Source organism: Chanos chanos, chromosome 3, assembly GCF_902362185.1.
Source record: "Chanos chanos chromosome 3, fChaCha1.1, whole genome shotgun sequence".
NCBI classification, from domain to species: Eukaryota; Metazoa; Chordata; class Actinopteri; order Gonorynchiformes; family Chanidae; genus Chanos; species Chanos chanos.
Window position 1 is genome coordinate 35,192,501 of NC_044497.1, and position 22,898 is coordinate 35,215,398.

The 22,898-nt window shown below is 41.0% G+C and overlaps 2 protein-coding genes across 2 annotated transcripts in view; one reads left to right on the forward strand and one right to left on the reverse strand.

Annotated features, from left to right (window-relative positions):
- avpr2ab (arginine vasopressin receptor 2a, duplicate b) overlaps positions 1–8,632 on the forward strand; it is a 12,439-nt gene extending 3,807 nt beyond the window's left edge. The window contains exons 2-6 of the mRNA XM_030770137.1: positions 3,305–3,694; positions 4,304–4,549; positions 5,120–5,266; positions 5,999–6,689; positions 8,408–8,632. Of these exons, the coding sequence (XP_030625997.1) occupies positions 3,314–3,694; positions 4,304–4,549; positions 5,120–5,266; positions 5,999–6,689; positions 8,408–8,610 (1,668 nt within the window). The 5' untranslated portion in view covers positions 3,305–3,313 and the 3' untranslated portion in view covers positions 8,611–8,632. The remainder of the gene's footprint in view (positions 1–3,304; positions 3,695–4,303; positions 4,550–5,119; positions 5,267–5,998; positions 6,690–8,407) is intronic.
- A 6,528-nt stretch (positions 8,633–15,160) lies between these two features.
- Positions 15,161–22,776, reverse strand: sephs3 (selenophosphate synthetase 3). The gene is made up of 8 exons (XM_030770138.1): positions 22,380–22,776; positions 21,366–21,469; positions 20,354–20,461; positions 20,038–20,192; positions 19,804–19,894; positions 19,116–19,215; positions 18,730–18,942; positions 15,161–17,888 (listed from the first exon to the last, which is right to left on the reverse strand). Exons 1-8 carry the CDS (start codon positions 22,675–22,677, stop codon positions 17,605–17,607), a joined length of 1,353 nt encoding a protein of 450 aa, XP_030625998.1. The 5' UTR covers positions 22,678–22,776; the 3' UTR covers positions 15,161–17,604.
- Between the last annotated feature and the right edge of the window lie 122 nt (positions 22,777–22,898).

A 22,898-nucleotide genomic window follows, 5' to 3' on the forward strand; every position in this document is an offset into this window, starting at 1 on the left:
GTAACTTTCATTCGAGGCTCATCTTTGACTGATTCACATTTTGTACAGTGGTTCCTTCTGCTGATCCTTTGAGAGTACTGAGTGTGAACGCTGAGATTTGGCAGCCATCTGGCTATCCTCCATTTGTCTTTCCAACACTGCAAGAGCATCTGCAGCCAATCTAGCAACAGCCCCGACAGCACCACCACTGACACGTCTCCCTGCGCTGCCTCTTGATGGATTAATGGAGCTAAAGGCTTCGTGCATCTTACGTGATTAAGCTGGATGCTGAATAAAGAGAGGTTTCTGTACTCCATCACATGAGAGAGAACAATAAGAAATGGCAATGAAGAAAAGATGGAAAATACAGAGAGAGAGAGAGAGAGAGAGAGGGAAGGAGGGAGAGGGAGAATCGAAGACAGGGTGATGAAGGAGATGATGAGCAAGAAATGTTTTTTGGGAGAGATTGCAGAAGAAGACGGAATGGAGTGGGTTTGAAAGAGAGAGAGAGAGAGAGAGAGAGAGGGAGAGAGAGATGAGTTAGAGTGAAACAGCCATAGAGCACATTGTTTTGTAATATGTGAGCTTTGGCAGAGTTTCATCAGTGATGACCCTATAAAACAAATTCAAAACGGTAAAACTCTCTAAAAACAGAATTTATGAATTGAGAGTATCTTCTATGGACTTATCATCCACCTAGTTTCTGTAAGGCCCATTTACTTTTACCTTTGACAGAAACAGTTTAGGTGTGTGTGTTGGGGGGGGGGGGGTGTTACAGATAAATGATCTGGAAAAGAATGAGAAGTTCATTTGGATACAAATTAAGCATGTATGCATGTGTGAGTTCTTATCTTATACGACTCACTCACAGAGATACACACACACACACACACATACACACACACAGGAGAGTAAACAGTCTGACACATGGACTAATAAACACAGGAACAAACCAAGGCTGGGGGACCACACTTGAGAGATGACCACACAGAACCAAATTACGAGCACAAATATACAACTCGGTTACATGTTTATCCTAAGATTTCAGTGTGAAATATGAGTCATTGCTCTGTATGCTTATCTATATGATATTTCTGAACAGCATCAATCTCAATAGCCACCACTGTCCCCAGAAAGGTGTCTTTTTTTCAAAGAAAGTCATAAATCTGTGTGAATCACTCCCTGCATGTGCAGTGTTCCTTTTAAAGTGTTCGAACACACACTCCCCTCCTTAAAACATCTTTACAAGTGCTTCTGGACCTACCTTTAAATCTTTGAATAGTTTCTTCATGAGGCACTTGACTTTAACTGCGAGTCAGGGGCTTTAAACAAAAAAAAAACGAAGATGTTATGTAAAAAAAAAAAAAGCATACTTTCATACTTTTGAGTGGTAAACATTCCCCAGTGGCGGGAACGCAGTCCTTCAGAGAACGTGGATAAACCTTACAACATCCAATTAATTGAAGGAGAAGGTGTATGGAATGACAAAGAAGAGCCAATGTCACTGGTGTAAAAGTCACATGATTTTTAGGCCAATGTTTACAGAGTAATAGTTACCACATTCTTTTGTACGCATGTTTAGGCAGAAGACATCTTTAAGAAGGCACGTTTAACTTACTGTGTTCCTTTTCCCTTTATGTCTCTACATGTCCAGACACTACTTCCACCCGTTTTCATTTCCCTCTCTCTTTACCCTCTCAGCCTTCATCTCGCTCTCTCTCTCTTTCTCTCTCCCTCTCTCCCAGTCTTTCCCTTAATCGCTCTTTTTAGAATAAAGGTCAAGTACCCCAGTGGTTCCTAAAAGGCTGCTTCACCAGTTTGTGGTTGGATTATTTCTTAATTGTGTTTATTTTCAAAACCCATATGTTTATTTATTTAACTAATCCAGAGAAAATAAACCATGATGTCCTATTTTGGAAAGGATGGCAGGGAACTAGGAAGATTTGGAAGGACTGGGAGAGAAAAGAAGGAAAGTGTGTGTGTGTGTGTGTGTGTATGTGTTTAAACAAGCACAGAAAACTGGATGGCTCAAACATAGAGAGAGAGAGAGAGAGAGAGAGAGAGAGAGAGAGAGAATATGTATTTATGTTTGATATACTAATACTCTATGAAAATCAGTTTTGCTAATTTCAAGAAGTGTTGATTTGTGCAATACTACAAATAATAATAATAATAATAATAATAATAATAATAATAATAATAATAATATATGCTTAATGTCTCAAGTGGGGTGACAGTTTCCACTGGGCTCTGAAAAGTGCCATTGATACAGAGATGGTGGTGGACTTTTTGCCTTAGTATTTTCATATTTTTTATAATGCAGTGATTTAATGCCAAAAAAGTATTAGTAATAATAATAATATCAGGTATTTGAACAGTTTGATGCCAGTATCTGATCTCTCACTGAAAGTATGACAGGAAGAGAGAACAGCCCCAAACCAGCAAGACCACAGACAGAAATCCTGAGTTTAAAGGACAGTTTGCCAAAAGTGATGGCATCCACAAATGCACAAAGCAAATATTTGGAGTATTTTTCTCATAATTTTCCTTTGTTCAAATCCACAAAAAATGAACAAGCACTTATAATAGCTTTACTTGTATCTCAAAAATTGTTTCAACGTTTATTTTGATCTTTGTATATCCATTTTCTGTTATTCAGCCTTATATACACATGTTTCTGTTATTCATATTTCTGTTATCTTATGTGTATGTGTATGTATGTGTGTATATATATATACATACATGCATACACACACACACACACACACACACACACACACACATATATATATATGTATATACACACACACACACACACACACACACACACACACACACACACACACATATATATATATTTATGTCATTAATTACTGAATTGAACTGAAAACAAGTAGAGGTTAATAAGTTTAATGCCTGAGTGCAGCAGATCCTTCCTAATGTTGTGAAAACAAAAGTTTAGACCTCACCATTAATCTAGAGGCTGTGCTGGAGTCACAATCTCACTGCTCTCTTTTGATTTATGCAGTCTTCATTTCCCGCCCCTTGCACTCTAAAATGAAACATTACGCAAGCAAAATTAAACCTCTGCTTAAGTTTATCTCTCTTTTTTTTATGTTTGTTTGATACCACGGAATATGTCCCAGAATGTTTGAGTTTGAGTGCATTACTTTCCATGTCACCATCCAAGTACGTCTAATTGGACTTCTCATGTGTACATGTTCTTTGGGTTAGTTCCCAAATGTTTTTCATTCTGTGATCAGTTTCAAATAGAGCTCCAGGCACTGCAACCTAATCAACCTCAAGCTGACCTCTGTCTTTCCAGGTTACAGGTATGACGTCAGTCCCCTGGGAAGCAGATTTGGGTTTAGCCAATCACACCACAGAGAGCATACAAGGACATGGGGCTAACTTGTCCACTACATTGTTCCAGGGCTATACCAACTTCAGCACCACTTTTCTGTGGTTAGTTCCATCTGAGAACGGGTCGTGGGGAACTGTGAGGCCCCCTCTGCAACCTGTGGCTCCTCCACGGGTTCGGGACCAGGCTCTGGCTCAAGTGGAGATTGGAGTTCTAGGGTTGGTGCTGGCCCTGACTGCCTTGGGAAATGGGTTTGTGCTGTGCATTCTCCTTCGTAGAAGGAAACACAATGCCCCCATGCACCTGTTCATGGTTAACCTGTGTGTTGCTGACCTGGTTGTGGCTTTCTTTCAGGTAAGAGCATGTTTAAACAACTGGTTGTGTTCCTACGTAGATACAGGTTTTATGAGTAAACAGGCCTCTCCACAATAAAGCTGGTGTACCATACATCACAATTGTCCTATTTCTCGGGCCCAGACGGTTTCATACTTACTGGAGCCAAGACTCCTTGTTGCACCGATATAAGACATAATTATGAGTAGTTTGACAGATGTGTTACTGCTCAGCCTGAATGAAAATTTCCCTATGAATCTCTCTGAAATGTAATGTGACTAAATTAGTTTATCAACGTCCTGGAGAGTTACAATTCCTGTAGGATTTCTTTCCAGGCACACCTGACAATACAGATCAGCCTCTCAGAACTTGACTGATTGAGCCCCATGTGTTTGAGTACAGCTAACACAAAGACCTCCATATACTGTATATATATTAGGTCTTCAGGAGCTACGTTTGGTTTCTTGAAGTAAATCATCATCCAAACTGAAGACCTGATTATTGATAATAAGAACTTTTTCCATGTATAACTCTATTTCTTCATCTCATCACTCCATTCTTTCATTTTGTGACTTGCCCCGTAAGGTGCTTTGACTGTATTACACGTCCACCTGCCTCTTCTCCATCCAGGTACTGCCTCAGTTGTTATGGGACATCACAGAGCATTTCCAGGGCCCAGATATCCTCTGTCGCTCTGTCAAGTATCTGCAGATCGTTGGCATGTTTGCATCCTCCTACATGATAGTTGCGATGACGGTGGATCGGCACTATGCCATCTGCTGCCCCCTGCAGGCGTACCGTGGTGGTGCACCATCGCGATGGAACACCCCGATCATGGTGGCATGGGGGCTGGCGCTAGTGCTCAGTTTACCCCAGGTGAGACAGAGATTTTAGGTCAAGGGTACAGCTTAAGTGTTCTAGGGGTTCAGTTAATGTAGTCACATCTACTTGAGCACTGATTAGCTCCTAAAATTCCACTGGCCAGTGTGCTCTCTCTTATGCTAGGAAGACACCACAAGAATAAAATCTGGAGCTAATTTGTTTAATGACCACATCTACTACTGGAATTGTGTCTGTTATTGTAGTCTTCTACAATGCTTAAAAGAAAGTATTTTGTCATAATCATATTCCTACTTGAAAATGACCATCTAATGCAGATTTGTTGGCAGTGATTTGAGTATATCAGACCACAGTTAAATTCATTTAATCTTAGACTTTTATGCTCTTACCTTATACCATTGGTGTACTCAGCTATAAATACGTATCAAAAGCCCTAGCATTAGGTCATTTTAAGAAATAATTTTGTTTTGTTTTTTAAATGCTCTATTTATCCTTTAAATAGGACATCAGATAACACAAATTCAAGATTAAGTGTGAAGAATAACCGTGGTTGATCATTTGAACTGGTCTTTATTTCATTCTTGTTTTGTCCTACTTCTTTGGTAGATTTTTATTTTCTCACGATCGGAGGTGGCACCTGGTGTATTTGAGTGTTGGGGGCATTTCGCTGAGCCGTGGGGACTTAAAGCCTACGTCACATGGATGACTGTAGCAGTGTTCATTTTACCAGCTCTCATCATTACTGTCTGTCAGGTGAGCTCCTCTTCTTTCTCTCACTCCCCTTTTTCTCTTCTCTTTTTTTCCCCTTTCAGTCTCATACTTGAAGTGTACTAATATGGGTTCTGTCAGGTGGCACACAAACTGACAGTTCACAAAGAAATACCTTGTTTCCAAACAAACCATTCAAAGTCCGTCTCTCTCCCTGCTACTCTTTCCTGTTTCCTTTAGATGCCTCTCTCTCTCTGTCAAACAAGACTCCAAAGACAATAAGCATGTGGCTCAGTTACGTTTTTCCAGAACTGAATAAATCACGTGGGTCCTGTGCCATGTTTGTGTATACATGAACCGCATCATTTAAGAGTGTAATAGTCGCTGGGCTCTCTACACACGCCAGCTTCACTATAACAAATGGCCACACCCGGTGACAAAACAACAATGTTTCTTAAACAAGCCCAATGTTCAGAAGAAAGATCACCCACAAAAGACTACAACATTTATTAACAGTTCTATGCATAGTAATGTCATGCCTTGATCAGAGTCCAGGGTTTTGCTATCATCAGAATTGTTATACACTGACCAAACAAGTGATGTGGATCCCTTGAGATATGGTGCTCTCTAAGGCACCAAAGTTGTAGAGCTGCACAGTATAAAATCTACTTTAAAAGTGTGAATGTTCTAATTTATTCCTACCTCCTTCTATGCATTAAGTTTTCATATGATTCCTTTAAGTTTTTGTTTCATCTCGTTGTTTTGTCCCTTCCACAGATCCGCATCTTCAGAGAGATACACGACAACATCTACCTGAAGTCTGAGAGGGTTGTGACCGCTGAGTTTAAAAGAAACTCTGTCCTCTTCCACTTCCAACAGAGGGAGGGGCATCGGGGTAGGGGTTGTGTGGGAGGGGGAGGAGCTCGAGACAGAGATGGGAGGAGCAGTCACCATTTCCAGACTGAGGGCAGCTGCCACACCCGGCCTCGCCGCAGCCCTTTGCAACCCTCTCCGTCTCCCACCGTTCCCCACAGCAACCTCTCCACTGCCCCACCCACTTGTAGCTTCACCTCTGAGTCCAGTGCTCCATCTCTTTCAGCAGCTGATGATCCAGCCTCCACCCTCACACTTCATAGACATAACCCTGTCCCCGAGCAGAGCCTCACCACACTCGCTGACCCCTCCCACACATTACCGTCCAATAGCAACTGTGCTCAGTCCAGAGCTTCATCTCTGATCAGAAACTCAGATTCTGGTGGTCCTCCTGAGCTTTGGCCAGATGTACTCCCAGATGCAGCAACTTTTACCCTCCCACCTTTGGCACCACCCCCTCCCATGGGTGTGTCCAAGGCCATGTCCAAGACTGTGAGGATGACTCTGGTCATTGTGCTGGTTTACACAGTCTGCTGGTCTCCATTCTTCATCGTACAGTTGTGGGCAGCTTGGGACCCAAATCCACCAGACCAAGGTAAGAAATGAGGTGAGACTAAGAAAGGAGGTGTGTGTGTATCTGTCTGTGCACGTCAAAGATAAAATTCCATTAATTAACTGAGAACTTATTCAAATTCCCATTTCTTCTCTTTAATTAATTGATTGATATTAAAAATTATGACCGTAAGGGGGAAACTCGGGGATGAGATTGAGCAGCAGATAAATTCATTATCAAAGGCTTAAGCCACCTTATATTTATAATGAAATTTCATTCAGAATTACCTTGTGCTGATTATTATAATCCAGTCTAGGTTTTTATATTTATAAGTTTTCTATCAAATGAGCTAGTTAACTTTTAACTTGTTGGACAGAAGAGACCATGCGAACATAACCGATGGGAAAAAATAGCGAACAACACATTCACGCAGAAAATACAGATATAAAATTATTATTTGCATCGTTATAAAACAAACTTTATAACGAAGATGGCTTCTTATACAAAGATCACAGCACAGTACAAGCTGTAAAGCCTCTCTGAATGTGCTACATAAACCATTCAAGGGGTCACTGAAACATTTCTCAACCAACTGGGCTGATTGCATTCAGGCTTTTGTGTCTTGGACGCTGAACACAGTGGATCTGTGTTTGTTTTCTGTTATCCGTTCTCTGTAGCTACAGCATTCATATTGCAGTCGTATAGCTGGTCATTAATTTTCCATTTCATTTCCTTCTCTGCCAAAATCTGTCAGCAGGCAAAAACTTCCATACATCTTACTGACATATTAAAGATTTAAGGAACAAACACACTTTCACCTCAAAACCACTCTTCCATTTTCACTGTCTTAGTCATACACGCATGCACAGTAGTTTCAACCTCACTGTACTGGGGAGTAAATCTCATTGGATCTGCATAGTCTTAGCACCTCTAAATTAAACCAGGGCTTTTCAGGCAGTTTGACCCGCTCGTTGCCAGGTGACAAAAGCAGGTCCAAACAGATGCTCTTTCAGCTGCCAGTGGAAAAATATGAATGACACCTCATAACCACCTCATCATGCCCCATCTAGACCTTATTATTATCTGTTATCACGTCATTAGCGAAAAGAGAGCAATTTGTGACTGACAAATGTCACCATCAGGTCATTTTCCTCAAATAGCATGAAGGGTGGAGTTGATTTTTATGACATGTCACTAAGCGTGAATTTACATAGAGCATAACTTCAGTGACAAACCGGACTTTTATAAATAGTTTCATATTTACAACATGTGTAATTGGTAAAAGCTGATAACATCCTACATAATACAAATCACCCAGAGGCATTGTGTTTTATTATAAACAATAGTTAGACTGAACTAACTTGGTTATCATATAGGTATACACTTACTGTGGGGCTGACCAGGTCCCTGAAAATAGTTAAAAACCGGTTCTGTGGCCCAATCTGTCCTGACAGCTACGTGTTCAAGATTGTGCACAGTTTAGATGGGATGGTTCAGTAGTTAGATTTAGGAATAAGGCAATGGGTGACTGTACATCAGTGTGTTAAAGCAGGATATGGATTTGATTTATTCTCAGGTTTGACTTGATCAGTGAGCCCTAACAGCACCTTTCATACCATAAAGTCCCATTATCCCTGTATTCCAGATTACCAGTTATCCCTCTGACGGAAATCTGCCCACACAAAATAACCAAACTCTTAAGCATTATTTATGACTGGGATGGGAACTCTCTCTCTCTCTCTCTCTCTGTCTTTCTGTAGGAGTTGCCTTCACTATCCTGATGTTGTTGGCCAGCCTCAACTCCTGTACTAATCCTTGGATCTACACAGCATTCTCTAGCAGCGTGTCCCGGGAGTTCCTGGCCCTGCTACGATGCCACGCACACCCGCCCAGGCGAGGATCTCTGCCAGATGACTCCACCACCACACACACATCAACTACTACTAAGGACAGCATATACTGACACTAACACACACACACTATTCTCCAGCACCTACCTACAATCAAACATGCAATTTCAGGCAGACATGTCTTCGACTGGGCTCATAGACAGTTACCAGAAAAACCAGCATGAAGTGACACATACTTTCAGGGTCATCAGGATTGTATCTGAGGACATCTGAGCCATTACACTAGACCAAGTCGGCAGATGAATGCTGGAGTACCTGCAAGCACTACCTACAGCACAAACTACTGAGAGAATGACCTGAGGAATGAAAGAGAGGAGAGAAACTCTGTCTTGTAGGAGTCAAGCCTGATCAGAGAGCCAAGAAAAACTCCAGTGTTTTTTTTTTTCAGCTTTAAACTGTGAGGTTTTTAAAGAGAAAAACATTGTATTACACAACACCTGTACCTTGTAAAAGCTCTGGAAAAAAAACTCCAGAAATGAGAGTGTCTGAATAATCACCAAGGCAAAATCTGGGACTTATCCACCTCGGAACAATAATAGGATATAGTTCAAGAGATTTCTTGAACTAGGAATGTCAAGGATACTGCAGTGTGAATGTAACCACCAAAGCAGGAATGTTGTAGATAGAGCAGTGGTAATGGAACACGCTGACTGGAATCTGTTTGGAGTAATCCTTACAAATTCAGAGATGACCAGTCTTATGCCAGGAAAGCCGATTTCTACACCATTGTTTGGAGTCTCTGAGGAAAAAGAATATATGAACAGAAAAAAATGAATATATGAAAAACTGTTCTATTGGCAGTAGTATTTTAATTTTCTTTAACCTGATATCAGTGTTAAGTACACGATTTGAAACACGATACATCTGGTGATCAGACTTGCATTCAAAACATTTCTGCTTAAGAACTTTCTAGAATTCAATAACTTTCAAACCGTACCATTTTCCTCAAATTTTATCAGTCTTTTCTTCATAGGCGGTTGATGAATTCCAGGCAGGGGTTAAGAGCTAATATTTATAAAAAGAAGAGTGTATGTTTAGTTGAGTGTTTACCCATTTAAAAAAAAAAGAAAAACAAATTAACAAATCATGGAGTGTTTCTATGGCCACACGTTGTGTCTTACTGCAATCAATCTCACCTTTGACACAAAGAGAGAAGAGGTGAACAAAGAGAAATAAATCTTTAAGAAGCTACAGTGAAAAATATGACTGAGGCAAAATAAGACACCCAAGCAATAATCCAAATTTTATCAAATCATAAAAACATGATCTCAATTTGTAAGACTCATAAGAGGTCAATTTGTAACATTAATAGTAGCTCAGGCTATGCACAGACTAATCAATCAAACAACAGCACAGGTAATAACATTCCCTTTTTTTTTAAAGTGTAATGTTTATGTTGTTTTATGTTGCACATTACAAGACAAAAGAGAATTTTTCTGATGATAAAAGGAGAATGTGTGAGAGTTAAAGATAGAAATATCTTTATATTAAAAATGCATTAATCTAGTCACAGTACAATAAGCACTATTAGTTGTTTGTGTCATCTGACGTAACAAACTGATCCATTCATTTCACCTCTACCTCTACTACCTGTTAAAATCTTACCCATCTCTGATTTCAGAAAACAGCATCACACCTTTTTTTTTTTTTTTTGGTTGTATTCAGGGGACCATACCTTACAGGAGACATGTCATAAATTATTTGTACAGAGAATATCATAAAAATTAAGTATATATTATAGTAAATCAGTATCGCATTAAACTTTTTTTGTTTGTTTGTTTTGCATAACAAAAAATGAATTTCATATATGATTTTTTTCGTAGCTGATGAAAAAAAGTGCCTTAAGGTGTTACACACTTGTTTTTCACACACACGAACAGACACAGACACACACTTGTCTTTTACGTGGTATTTAAGGTAAGATTGTATTTGTTTGTTTGCACGTCCTCAAACTCTTCAATTCACTCATTTTACCCCCCCCCCCCCCCCCCCCCCCGTCTCTCTCTCTGCCCTTCTCTTTCAGTTTTACAATGGCCATGTCTCAAAAAATGAGACATTGTAAAGATAAGCGATATTCTCACTTCCAGTGCAGTGACTGCAGTGACAGCAACCAGTTATAGTCATAGTAATTTTATTTTTTAATAGAGGTATTAAGAAAGACTGAAAAGAGCAGACCTAATTTATTTAACATACTTTCAAATCAATTTAGAATAGAACTACGAACTATCTCCAAGGGGTCTTCTAACACAAAGTAGCATCAACTCACTTTAGTGTTTTCCCTGCACACACATTCAACTAAACATTATTTTAAGTTTTATGTACACTGTTTACACCTCGCTAGATATGGTAAATAAACATTTATTCTAAATACAGCTTGCCTGTTTCTGTTCCTGTGGGGAGTTTTTTTCCTGGGAAAAGAACATGAAAGATGAAATTTTCATAATAAGTATGGCATATTGCGAAAAGAGTGTCTTCTAAGAAGATTCAATATAATCTGTCATGTGAGATTTGTTGTTAAACTGACATAATCATTATCACACACACAAAATACAGAGTATATCCTGACGTTAGTTCTTATCTTGTTCTCTGTGGCTTGCTTGTGTCTTCTTCTCTCATTCTCTGTGTCTCTCCCTCTCTTATTCCAAGTATTTGGTCTGCATGTGAACAGAGCTTTGTTGTTGGACGGGCTTATGAAACAATAGTATGCCGTAATGACTTGCATTAGATATGGATTTCCAGTATAAAGAGAGCAGGATCATGCCTGGCGCTGGCTTTTGTCTGTCTGTCCTGACTGGCACCGTGGGCTAAACTGGTGTCCAGATAACCTTCAGTTTACTTCTGCGTGAATGGACAGAGATCACAGATAGAGAAACGCAGGCAGACAGAGAGGGAGAGAGAGAGAGAGAGAGAGAGAGAGAGAGAGAGAGAGATAGAGAGAGAGAGAGATGGATCATGATGAAATACATTTAATACAAGCCATATTAAAAACATGACAATACATAGTGATACTCAAACAGTGAGAACACAGACAGACTCCAGGATAATGTGTTCAGAAAACCATCTATCTTTTTCAAACCAAAGCCAAAGAAAACAAAATGCAGTCTCTCATCCTTGGACCAAACACCAACGCAGATTCTCACTGTGAATGTCTGTATAAGGAATCAAAGTCCTGGTGGGTTTTTTTTTTTTTTTTTGGGAAGGGGGCTAGGAGGTGGATCCGTCTGTGATTCTGTCTGACATTCCTGAAGTGAGAGGATTAGGAAATGCCACGGTTCTGCTTCCTCCTGTTTCATCTCAGATCTCAGCTGAAGCGTGTACATGATCATCAGGAAGACATGGAAACTGTGGCAAAAACCGGGGACCCCACGTCAGACATCAAAACAGCGATCATCCTCAGTGACGTGAGTCACTGAACGCCGGCCTTTGTAGTTACGCACACTTTTAACGCTCCGCTACGAGTTGAGGGACCGAGCTTACGGAGGCAATCCTAGAACATTTGGTTGCCATAATGCGGCACAATTTATTCCAGTCCTCTAAGGACACATGTCATGCAGACGGTTATTCAAAACCAGGCGAGACAGCAGCTCATTGGCTGAAACTGTGCTAATTAGTTCGGTCAGATGTTGCCTGACTTTGTCAAGAACAAAGGCTAGTAGAACCCAATGCCCGGGATAACTGCTATAAAATACCTCAATTATTGTGTTTGCAAGACCAGACACGGCACACACACTGAAATGTGAAAATGCAGAGAAAACATGTCCTTCCATAAACACTGGTTAAGGGTCAGTTCTGTCTGATTAACAAGGTTAAAACCAAATAGAACCTGATTCTGATCAGTACTTGGGGAACATTCATGCCAAAAAAGATGGGCATATATACATACATACCCCTCAGTGCCTTAAGCAGGTAAATGTTTTTTGAGAAGACTTAAAAGCTGGAATCTTCACCACAGCTCTGAGTAACAGGAACATACAGGAACACAGTTCTGGGAACAGCTGCTTTGGGGTATTTTTGGAAATTGCCTGGAAAAAAAGCACTTACATCACAGGCACTCATTGTGTCCCCATTGACCATACAAACACAAACACACACACACACACTCACAGACACATGTTTTGTGTGAGGTACTCAGTGAATCAAGCACTGGGTCTGATAATGATAAGCCAACATCTGTGCTACATGCCAATTCTGAAACACACACCATGTACACATATTTCTAACACGCACAAACACAAACAGTAAATGCAGATAAATTAAAGTCAGCAAGACCTTTCCAACATTTGCTCTGTAAAAAAGATATTCCAAATGGTGAGACACATCAGGACACCCTGATAACAAGGGATATCAAAACTGAGATGACAGATGCTTTTTTTTAATTTATTTTGTTAAGAGGGAGTCTATTTCTGCTTAAGATTACTTTCTAGTGGTTCCATTAAGTCCATCAAAACATGACTTTGTGTCCTTAGCCAGCCCCCAATGTTTCAATGATCTGACTAACTAGGAGCTTTATAATTGGGCAATAGGATATTAAAAGCTCTCTGGGAAGCATTCATTGCACCTGGTGACAAAGCTTCCATCAATTCCAGGGAAGCTGAACATACTACTGGCTCCGTTATGAGGTTCCATTTATTTCTCTATGACATCACTGCCCTACCGGGTCAGCCAAATCCCAGGAACCTGGTCACCAAGGACAGCAGGAGCAGAGCGGGCCGGGCACTGGGGTCAGCCACAGCAGAGAAGAATGAAGAGAGGCCAAAGAACATTCCTGTAGAGTTGAAAACTGTCTGCCAAAAAGAGATTATGTAAGGGCATGGAGATATAGAGAGGGAGTGTGTGTGAGAGAGAGGTATAAAAAGAGAGAGAGAGAGAGAGAGAGAGAGAGAGAGGGTTAGGGAGCAAACAGCATGTCTCTGATATGAGGGAAAAATACAGAAAAGTAATGGTTATTGTACCACAACTGTGACATTGAGTCAGTATAGCCTGAAAAGAACGAAAGAAGAGAACAAGGAGCAAGTAAAATGAAAATAAAGACAGGAGAAGTTGGAGAGGAGAAAGAAAATGAAAGAAAATCTGAAATAGTTTGTGACATAATGTTCCATACAAATACAGAATCCAGAAGACACACAGGGAGGAGGTAAAAGCAACACCATCACCATGAAGAGAAAAATGAACCACAGAAATGGAGAGAGGACACAAATAAAGCAAAGGAAAGGCAGGAGGACAAAAAGGGAGCAGAAAAACAGGCAGAGAAAAGAGGGAAAAGAGAAGGAATAAGGAAGAAAAAGAATTTAAAATTCATAGCCTTCATGACTATCACACAGACCCCTATCTGTATTGATCATAAAACACCAGTGGTGTGCTTTTGCACTAGAAATGCAAAACACACAACGCACATTAGAATTCACTACAGTGAGAGCTACAAAGTTATCTGTTCACAGTATGTGAAAGAAAATAGTCACTCAGAGCAACAGAAAGAAATTCCATCTGTCCAGCACGGCGCAAATGCACTAAACTCATCTACAGAACAGAGGAGAAGACCAGAAAAGAATTCCAGAAAGCATGCATGCACTCCACACCAGCTTGAGCAACTGATGAATGACATCAGAAAGAGCTGTTAAACCAATGAGGAGAGGAGAGGAGAGGAGATTCTCCTGACTGTGACTTGGTGGTTATTGCTATTATTTATTACACAATAATGTGCATTAGGAGTGAGAGCAAAACAATTTCAGCTAATGGTACAGGGATGAGCTCAAAAACTGAACTTAAAAAGCAAAACATTCTGTCCCTTTGCTCTCACAAAAACTTAATGTAAGATCTACACCCCCCTCACCCACCTCACTAAGCCCGAACATAAAATGATCCTGAGACTCTAAGAAGAGGTGGGAGGGGGGCAGTCATGGCAGCTAAAATAATCCAGATAGTTGTCAGCACCTCTGTGAGCCATAATCAGACCAGACAAATGTCCACTGCACCTCCCGTCCACCCCCCCCCCCCCCCAACTTACTCTTTCTTTAGTATTTCCTGTGCAGTTTTGGAGAGGAAAAACATATTTCATGGCCAGTTGCCAACAAAGGGGGTTTAAATATTCAAACCTCTATGCCATTACATTTGAACTTGGATTACTTGTGCAGGTTGTGAATGCACATCTACATGGAACTAGCCTAGTTTCTGTGGTACATGCTGTCCTAAGCACAGTGCTCTCCACATTCCAGTCTATGGGAAGTTCAGGGAATCCTATTGTAGTCAAGGTGTAGTGTCATTAACACTCTGCTGCCATCTAGTGTCCAGTTATGTGTACTGCAAGTATGTATGTGCACAGCAATGCCAGTTCTTCAGAACTAGCTAACAGAATTAAAAAACCAAAGAGCCACCCTGTTAGTGGATCTTACATTGCTCTAAACTAACATTTCCTTGATCTTTCATTTATTTGTTAGCAAAGTAAGGTAAAGTTAAACCAGCGTTCCAAGTATCATGCACTGCATATTGGCTTCCCCTCTCCCACCCATCTGACTACACTCACCTATGCAAGCAGTTTAATATAGTAGGAGCACTCATTGTTTTCATCATTTTATAAGTCAAAGGGACAAAAATCATGACGAAACATTTAGGCAACTACAATGGTTGATTTATTCTTTCAGTAAGGTGATGCATGTTTATGACAAAAAAATAGCCAACATGATTGGACAAAGCACAACAGGAACTGCCCCTTTCTTTCAAAAGACATCAACTTTGCCCATCCCTATTGGCCAGGGTTTAATGAGCAAAGCATCATAAACAGAAAGTGGCAAATGCATCTGCTATGCAGCAGCCAATTAGATGGCAGATTCAGCATTCTAGACTCTCCCACTGAACCAATGGGAGCTGCTCAAACCTCACATTGATTTCACTGGAGGAGTCAGAATGCCTTTTTTTCCCACCCAATGACATCAAATAAAGTCAAATAACCAATAAGTGCTAATGTCTGTATTAATTGAAATTATTCACACTCCCACATTTACCAAACAAAAGCCTGATGAGAAGAGTATCTGACAAAACAGGACTGCTGATTAACAGTTAGCAGGCTATACTGGAAGTAGAGAGGCTAATGACAGTATGAAGAGTAGGACTAAAACTAAATGTCTGAAGAAAAAAAAGGCCCAGAAATAATATCTGAAAGATCTTGAAGCACATCAGAATCAGCTACTGTATTTCCTCACACAATATCCCCCAATTACCACAATGACAAATTATGCTTACAATTAAATACCCCCCACCCCAAAAACCACAGACACACACAGAAAAAAAACCCAAAAAAAAGAAGAAAAAAAAAAATATCACAACATTTTTTCAGTCAAATAAACACATTGTCATTTCTATGCATGAAGTCAGTGTGAGACTATATCGTAAGCTACACACCCACAGAACGCACATCTGACTGAAGAGCAACAGAGTGACAATAACCGATAGCCCATCCCTCTGAATCCAGATGTCATGTGGCAACTCTACAGAATGTAAATGTCACTGGTAAAAATCAAGCATTTTCTACAGCTGTTAGGGTTATTCAGTGACAAATGCTTCTGAAAAGGAAATCAATTTGGATGTGTTACATTCGAAATTTAAACTGTTGCATTCAAAATATTCAAATCAAAACTCTTCATAAATACCAATTGTACCACACTAAACTAACAATAAATTAAAACAAAAACTATGATCTAATGATTATTTGGAACAACTGTTTGGATTTTTAATTTTTTTTTTTTTTTTTTTTACACTTCACACACTAGATTCATTTCAAGTCCATATTTTAACAAGTGAATAGACTGGCAAATTAAGTGCAGAGAAATATTCGGTATCGATTGTCAAAGATGACTCAGGTCTTAAACGGTTTCATTATTCTGGAATTTAACGGAATGTCTGGCTCATTTGCTGAATGACACTAAAAGGTAGAAAAAAAAATGTATCCATACATGAGTGTGTTCATTGTGCCACTTGACCAAAAGACTACCAGACCAGATGTGGAGTCCAGTATGAGGGGACAAAGGCATGTATGAGACAGGCCTCTGCTTCCTCAACTCCCTCTTCATTTCCACTGGCAGCAATGACTGAGTAAATCAGTGGGCAAGGAAAAGTTGAACAGGAGAAACGAGAGATGAGGAGGAACACAGCAGAAGGCAAGCCTATGTTGAAAAAGAGAGACGGCTAGAAAGGTTGACCAAACAATATGAGATGGACATTGACAGACCAGCACACCTCATTACTGGGTCCAATGGTACTGCATGTATGTGAGAGAGAGAGAGAGAGAGAGAGAGAAACTGATGGACAGGACAGTCAGAAACACAGCAAAGGAGATACAGACAAGAAGCTGAGGTGCTGTTCATTCCATCCCCCACCAGTTAAAAAAAAAAAAAAAAAAGAATTTTTGGTCTGTCGCTCTCAACCTTTCGGCTGAACAGGGGAAAGAAAGGAACAGCAGAGTAAAGCAAGCACACACACATACACACACAAAGAGTTTCTCTCAGTAATGCATACATGCTTTGTTTCCTCCCTCTCCTGCATTCACATGGCTTAACCCTCTCTCTCTCCCCTTCCACAGACAACACGTTCACACAACCAGCCTCTCTCAGTCCCTTCATCATTACAGAGACAAAACTAATTCATTCACTCCTACTCAATCCAAACCTTTACACATATTCACACAAAAGTAGTTTTGCACGCACTCACACACACACACACACACACAGTGAATTGTGAGAGGGAGGTCAAGGCAAAACAATGAGGAGTGCTAAAGAGTCGAGATGGGGAGCTAGGAAAAGGATGTTGTTGATGGGGCAGATGATGTTGGCCATGGTCGTCTAAGACAGGATATCTAAAATCTGGCCTTGGAAGTCTACAGTCCTGCTGGTTTTCATGGTGGTCTCTGACTGACTGAGAAGACATAAAATAATCAGTCTCTAATTATGAGATGAGGAAAAGACCAGCAGGATTCCGGACCTCCAGGTCTGGATTTGAACAATCCTGGTCTGAGACTTTCATCCTGTTAGTGCCGCTCTTTTGCTGTGGGAGGGGCTTTAGGCCAGAGTGGGTGTGGTCTCTGCTGGGCCGACATTGTTATTGTTGCTCTCCTGGCTTGCGGAGGCTGAGCCACGGGGCGGGACCTCGATGATGCGAGGTTTGTCAATGATGCGAGCGCAGCGGTTGCCCTTCTCGACGATACCGATGATCCATGCCTGCTGGCCGTCGCCTGGGCAACCCTCTTGCCCAGGCACGCCCACGGTACCACCCTGCCGACTGGACTTCATCTCAGCGCAGAAACGAGCTGCCTGCTCTCGTGGCAGACAGATCAACAGACCACCTGAGAGAGAGAGAGAGAGAGAGAGAGAGAGAGAGAGACAGAGAAAAACATCACTGGAAATGTAAATACATGGGCAAGAAATACTCCATTGGCAAATACGGTTTGAGAACTGAGAACCAGCTCCAAATTCATCAGAAGCAGAGGATCATTAGGCTCGGTGACTGGAGGATCTGGTTGTCAGCATTCAAATGGTCACTTAACGGCAACTTCATTATTTTATAATGTCTTTATGTCAGAGTCCTGTGATTTTACCCATGCTCACCATCACAGTGTGGAAACTTGACCAGGCAAATAATGATATAACTGTACAAGCTCAGTTTTGTCCTCGGTCTTATGAACTGTTTCCCTTGGCTGATAGAAATGGGTGGTGTACAAGCTGGGCTGTATTTTGTAATACTTGGACAATACTTGGTTATTTGTAAAGGGAGGTTTAAACACTTGTCAGTCATACTATGACGAAACAGCGTGGAATGTGGGGTGTCCAAAGCCGGTGCAATATCTGTTGTGAATTTTATTTGCCATCATTTAAATAAATGCATGCGAAATAGTTTTGACATAAAATGTTACAAAAGCTTTTTTATGCACAACAAGAATCAATAAGACAACCATGAAGAAATGAACTGTTAAGTAGAACGAGATCAAAACCAGTGCTGATAAAATCCAAACAATAGCCCATATTTATACGTTACAGTGAGTGAGCCAGAGAATAAGTCTACATGTACACATTGTGTGTCATTTATACATTTACATTCTCAGGTGTCTGCATGTTTTTGAATAGTGAGGCATATCTGAGCAGCTCTTAAGTGCATGTTCTGTGTGTGTGTGTGTGTGTGTCTCTAACCTGAAGTCTCTGCAGAGGTTCCCTGCAACAGGCCGAAGAGGTTGCCACAGGCCTTGCTGACTGCGGTCATCTTGGCGATGATGGGCAGGTTGTGGATGACGAAGGCCACGTCGCTGCGTTGCTGCTGAGCCAGGTTTCGCGCATGGCCCAGGATCCCAAAGCCCGTGATGTCAGTGGCAGCATGTGCATTAAATTTGTGCATGAGGGCAGCAGCTTGATTGGGAACCGAGAACAACACCTCAGTTAATTACATATTCACATCCTCAAACACTCTGCGAAAAAAAAAAAAAACCTGAATAAACGTAATGAGTAAAAAGTGTAAAAAATGTGAGTCTGTTTGTATGGCTCTGAGTGAATGTGAGAGTCGGTGTTAAGGCAGGCTATACCGGTGCGGTTCAGTGTTGCCATATTCAGCATGGCCTCCTGGTAGGCCTGCTCCACCTCTTCTCTGGAGATAACAAGCTTTATCTTATTCCATCTGTCAGGCTAGAGGAAAGGAGGAGGAATTTAGCAATCTTTAGGTCAAACTTGAAAGGTTATAAAACCTTAGACTGCACTCAGTCAACCCTTCTTCCACAGACCCTTCCTATGCGGTCAGTTTGCTCTGATTATTGTTTAAACCACCTCACATCACATGGACTTATTCTGTGTTAAGTCAGTTCAGTAATGTATAGTTTGCCTTTACTCATGTGATGATGTGCTTTCCTGGTTTTATTTCAATTGTCTTGGTTACTCAGTCTGACGTAAGCCCTTTTATCTGTTTTTATTTGACCATTATCATCCTTTTAATCAGTATTTTCAAATTCTGCTTTTTGCACTGAACACTGAATAAAAACTCTACTACTGATATTGTTTCTGTCATGTCACAGCTTAAAGAATTTTACAGTTTCAGGAAGTGTTTTATTTTTATGAACGCTATTGTCTGTCAGGACTGGCACCCCCAAAATTATAAGTAAAAAATCAACTTCTGTTTTTCCATTCAATATACACATCACAATGAAAAAAAAAAAGAGAAACAGCAACAAATCCACTTTGTTTCTTATTCAGAGTAACTGTAAGCAAAACTGTTCTTACATTGTCCAGCCACTGATGAGCGTTCACAGCGACCTGAGTCCCCAAAGGTTTGGTTAGAACCAGCACATCACCTGGTACAGCACTGTCCGGCCTGTGCACACAGAGCAACACAAACAGACACAACAAACAGCAAGAACATGTGAGTGAATGAACCAGGTCACCAAAAGGTGAGGTAAGCAGAATTTAAATTTGCCAGCCATGTTTACCTATGCGACACGCAACAAATTCACTCACATGATTAAGTCATTGGGTTGGCACACCACGGTGGCCACACCCCCTATGATGATCCAAGGGTTGATTACTGTCTGACCGCCTGTCACCGAAGTCCCGCCCTCTTCTGCTGCATCACGGAATCCTTTGATCATTAGAGGCATCACTGCATCTCGCTCCTAAAGAAACACAGTATCATTCATGAACTGCAATTCACAAATTTATCATATGAATAGAACTAAAGAGGGGTACAATCTAAGAGTTTACTCAACAATAACACAACTGAGGTGGAGGAGTCAGTTTGTAAAGCTCAAAATGGAGTTAAAGGACAAAGTCAGACCTTTTCATTCATCTTCTGACTGACACTAAGAAGCATCAGCATGTTGTCACACTCTGTGATTCCCATGGCATACAGGTCACTGAGAACATTTGCACAGGCAATACGGCCCTGAGAGAGACACAGAGAAAGAGAGAGAAAATTATGGTTCTGCAATAAAGGAAATTACGGCTGTGCAATACTGTACGACTTCACTGTGTCTCTGACTGTATGTGCTGCAAATATAGACCTTGGAAATGAACAGAGTATTTATTATTTAACGAAATCAAAATAACTTCCATCTATGTTTCAAATTTATTCAACTTCATTTATATAAGTCAACATAGGTTGCACAAAATTTGCATTTGCAAACAGTTCTCTCTTTCATGACCCATGTACTGCCATGCAATAGATGTGCTTCCCCCCTTTTTTGGCACAAAGTCTTCCGCTCCGTGTACATTCCCAGTCTCGGCTGTTTCATCAGGATTAATCATTAGTTGTTGCTCAACTGTTTCACGTGGCTTGTGTTTTGCACCATAGACTCGTGCATGGGTGAAGCTTGAGTAGGCCTATTCCTCTGCTCTATGCCACTCTGTCAGCTTCTCCATATCACCACCCTTTGCGTATATCGTGGAAATTCAAATAATGAGGATGATAATAATGTGATGCATCAAGCAGTCCTAAAACAAATGTTTTATTTATCTGTACAAAGTATGTCACCAACTGAGCACCATGCTTTCCTCAGTCACAGAGCCTGAGGCGTGGGCAATAATAACAAGACCTTTAGAAAAAGTGGGGATAACATGAGGTCTGAGCTGAGACCTTGGCACACCATTTTAACTCTTTCTCTGCCTTTGGCTTGCTGTTCAGTTCGAAGCTGCTCCAGTCACCGCTGTCTTCTCAAAAACTTTGTAAAAAATATTCACATGACATCTTGCAGCTGCGTATTGTGAGTTACATAATGCTTATAGGGTTAAGGTTTCCTCTTTCATTAAAAGTATTAAAAGAGGGGAAAAAAGTGAGTAACAGCAATTACCATCATGTAAGGATCTTCAACCAAAGGATAGAAGAAGTCTGTGGTCTGGACCAGAGACAGCCCTCCATGTCTTAAAGGGATGACACAAGAGTCCATTCCAATACCTGCAACCAAGAGAAGACCACCATCAAGCCAAGTTCAGCTATTGAATCACATCACGCGCAGCTCCAGTAATTCATGAGTACAGTAATGACTGGTCACTGAATATTCCAGATTTTCTCACTGATACACAATTCTTTCAAGAAGCAAATTTCAAGAAGCCATGTTTATCAGGTTTGCCTGTGTATTCATATACAAATTATCACCACACACGACTGATACTGATCTAGACAGGAATCACACTCCTGTCAAATCAAAAAGAGAGCTGTAAATTTGAACAATCATTTATAACAGGAAGAAGGTCCACAGTTCCAGGCCAAAGTTTTCCATTAACTTTCATCTGCATTAACTGGATTAAACTAGGGCACATCTAGGCATAACATACAAGCCTGAATCTGCAGAGATTACTAACCACTGGACCCTGATCATTTGGTCCTAAGACTTGCATACAGATAGCTATCTAGACTGGCTTTAAATAGACACCTTTGGGCTGGCTGTAGACACTGGGTGTTCACTTCAGGTCTTCAGGCATGTCAACGATTTACTGAGATATATTAGCCTTACACCGTTACTGCAAGAGACTGCATAGACCTCGCAGCTGACAAATCTTACACTCACGCATTGCTTCTCATTCATATATTTATATGCTAAGATTCCAGTCTGAAAAATATTAACACCTGTTAAGTAGCCATGATGCCCATCATACATCGACTTGAGTGCATTTGGACGTTGAACATGAACAAATAAAACAAAGTAGGTAAAATATCACAGCTACGTTTACAAAGTAAAATGACAACTTTTTGCTCTACGTCAATTTCAAATGAATTCGACAACAGCTAACTTAGTTAGCGACACACAACCTTCTACTGCGAAGCTAAAGCTAATGGCTGTCGAGTGTGGCTGGGTTTTCCTTACCTAACCGGGGGGCATTTGTAAGCTGCCCGAACTCTGAGGCCTCATCTCCAGCCCCTGTTCCCGGGCCCCCGTCTTCTCCCGGGCGGTCGGGCTCCAGTCCCTGCAGGAGTTTGAGCAGAGTCTCCCGCGGGACTTTACAGCCTCATCCCTTCAGATCTGAGAAGGCCGTGAGCCGGAGGCCACGGTCCAGGCCATGGTCCTCCGGTCTCAGCGCCTGGTATCCGGCAGGGTAAAAGGCTGCAAAGCCTCCTGCTCCACTGCTATCAACCGGCGGAGTTGGTGGAGCGGAATCTGTCATGTTTTTTGCAAAATTACAGGCTCCCCACTCTAGCTTTGGAATACAAGGAAGTACTAAGCGAAGAAATTTAACACCACGCCGGAGATAATTTAACGAACCTGTACAATGAGTAGTTATGACCGCGCGACATAGGAGGGGCTACTAAATATTGTGGTAGACACCAGTTTTGTTAAAGGGGATCTCTTTTCGGCAGTTGAGGTTAAACATTTTGATGAGCTAAA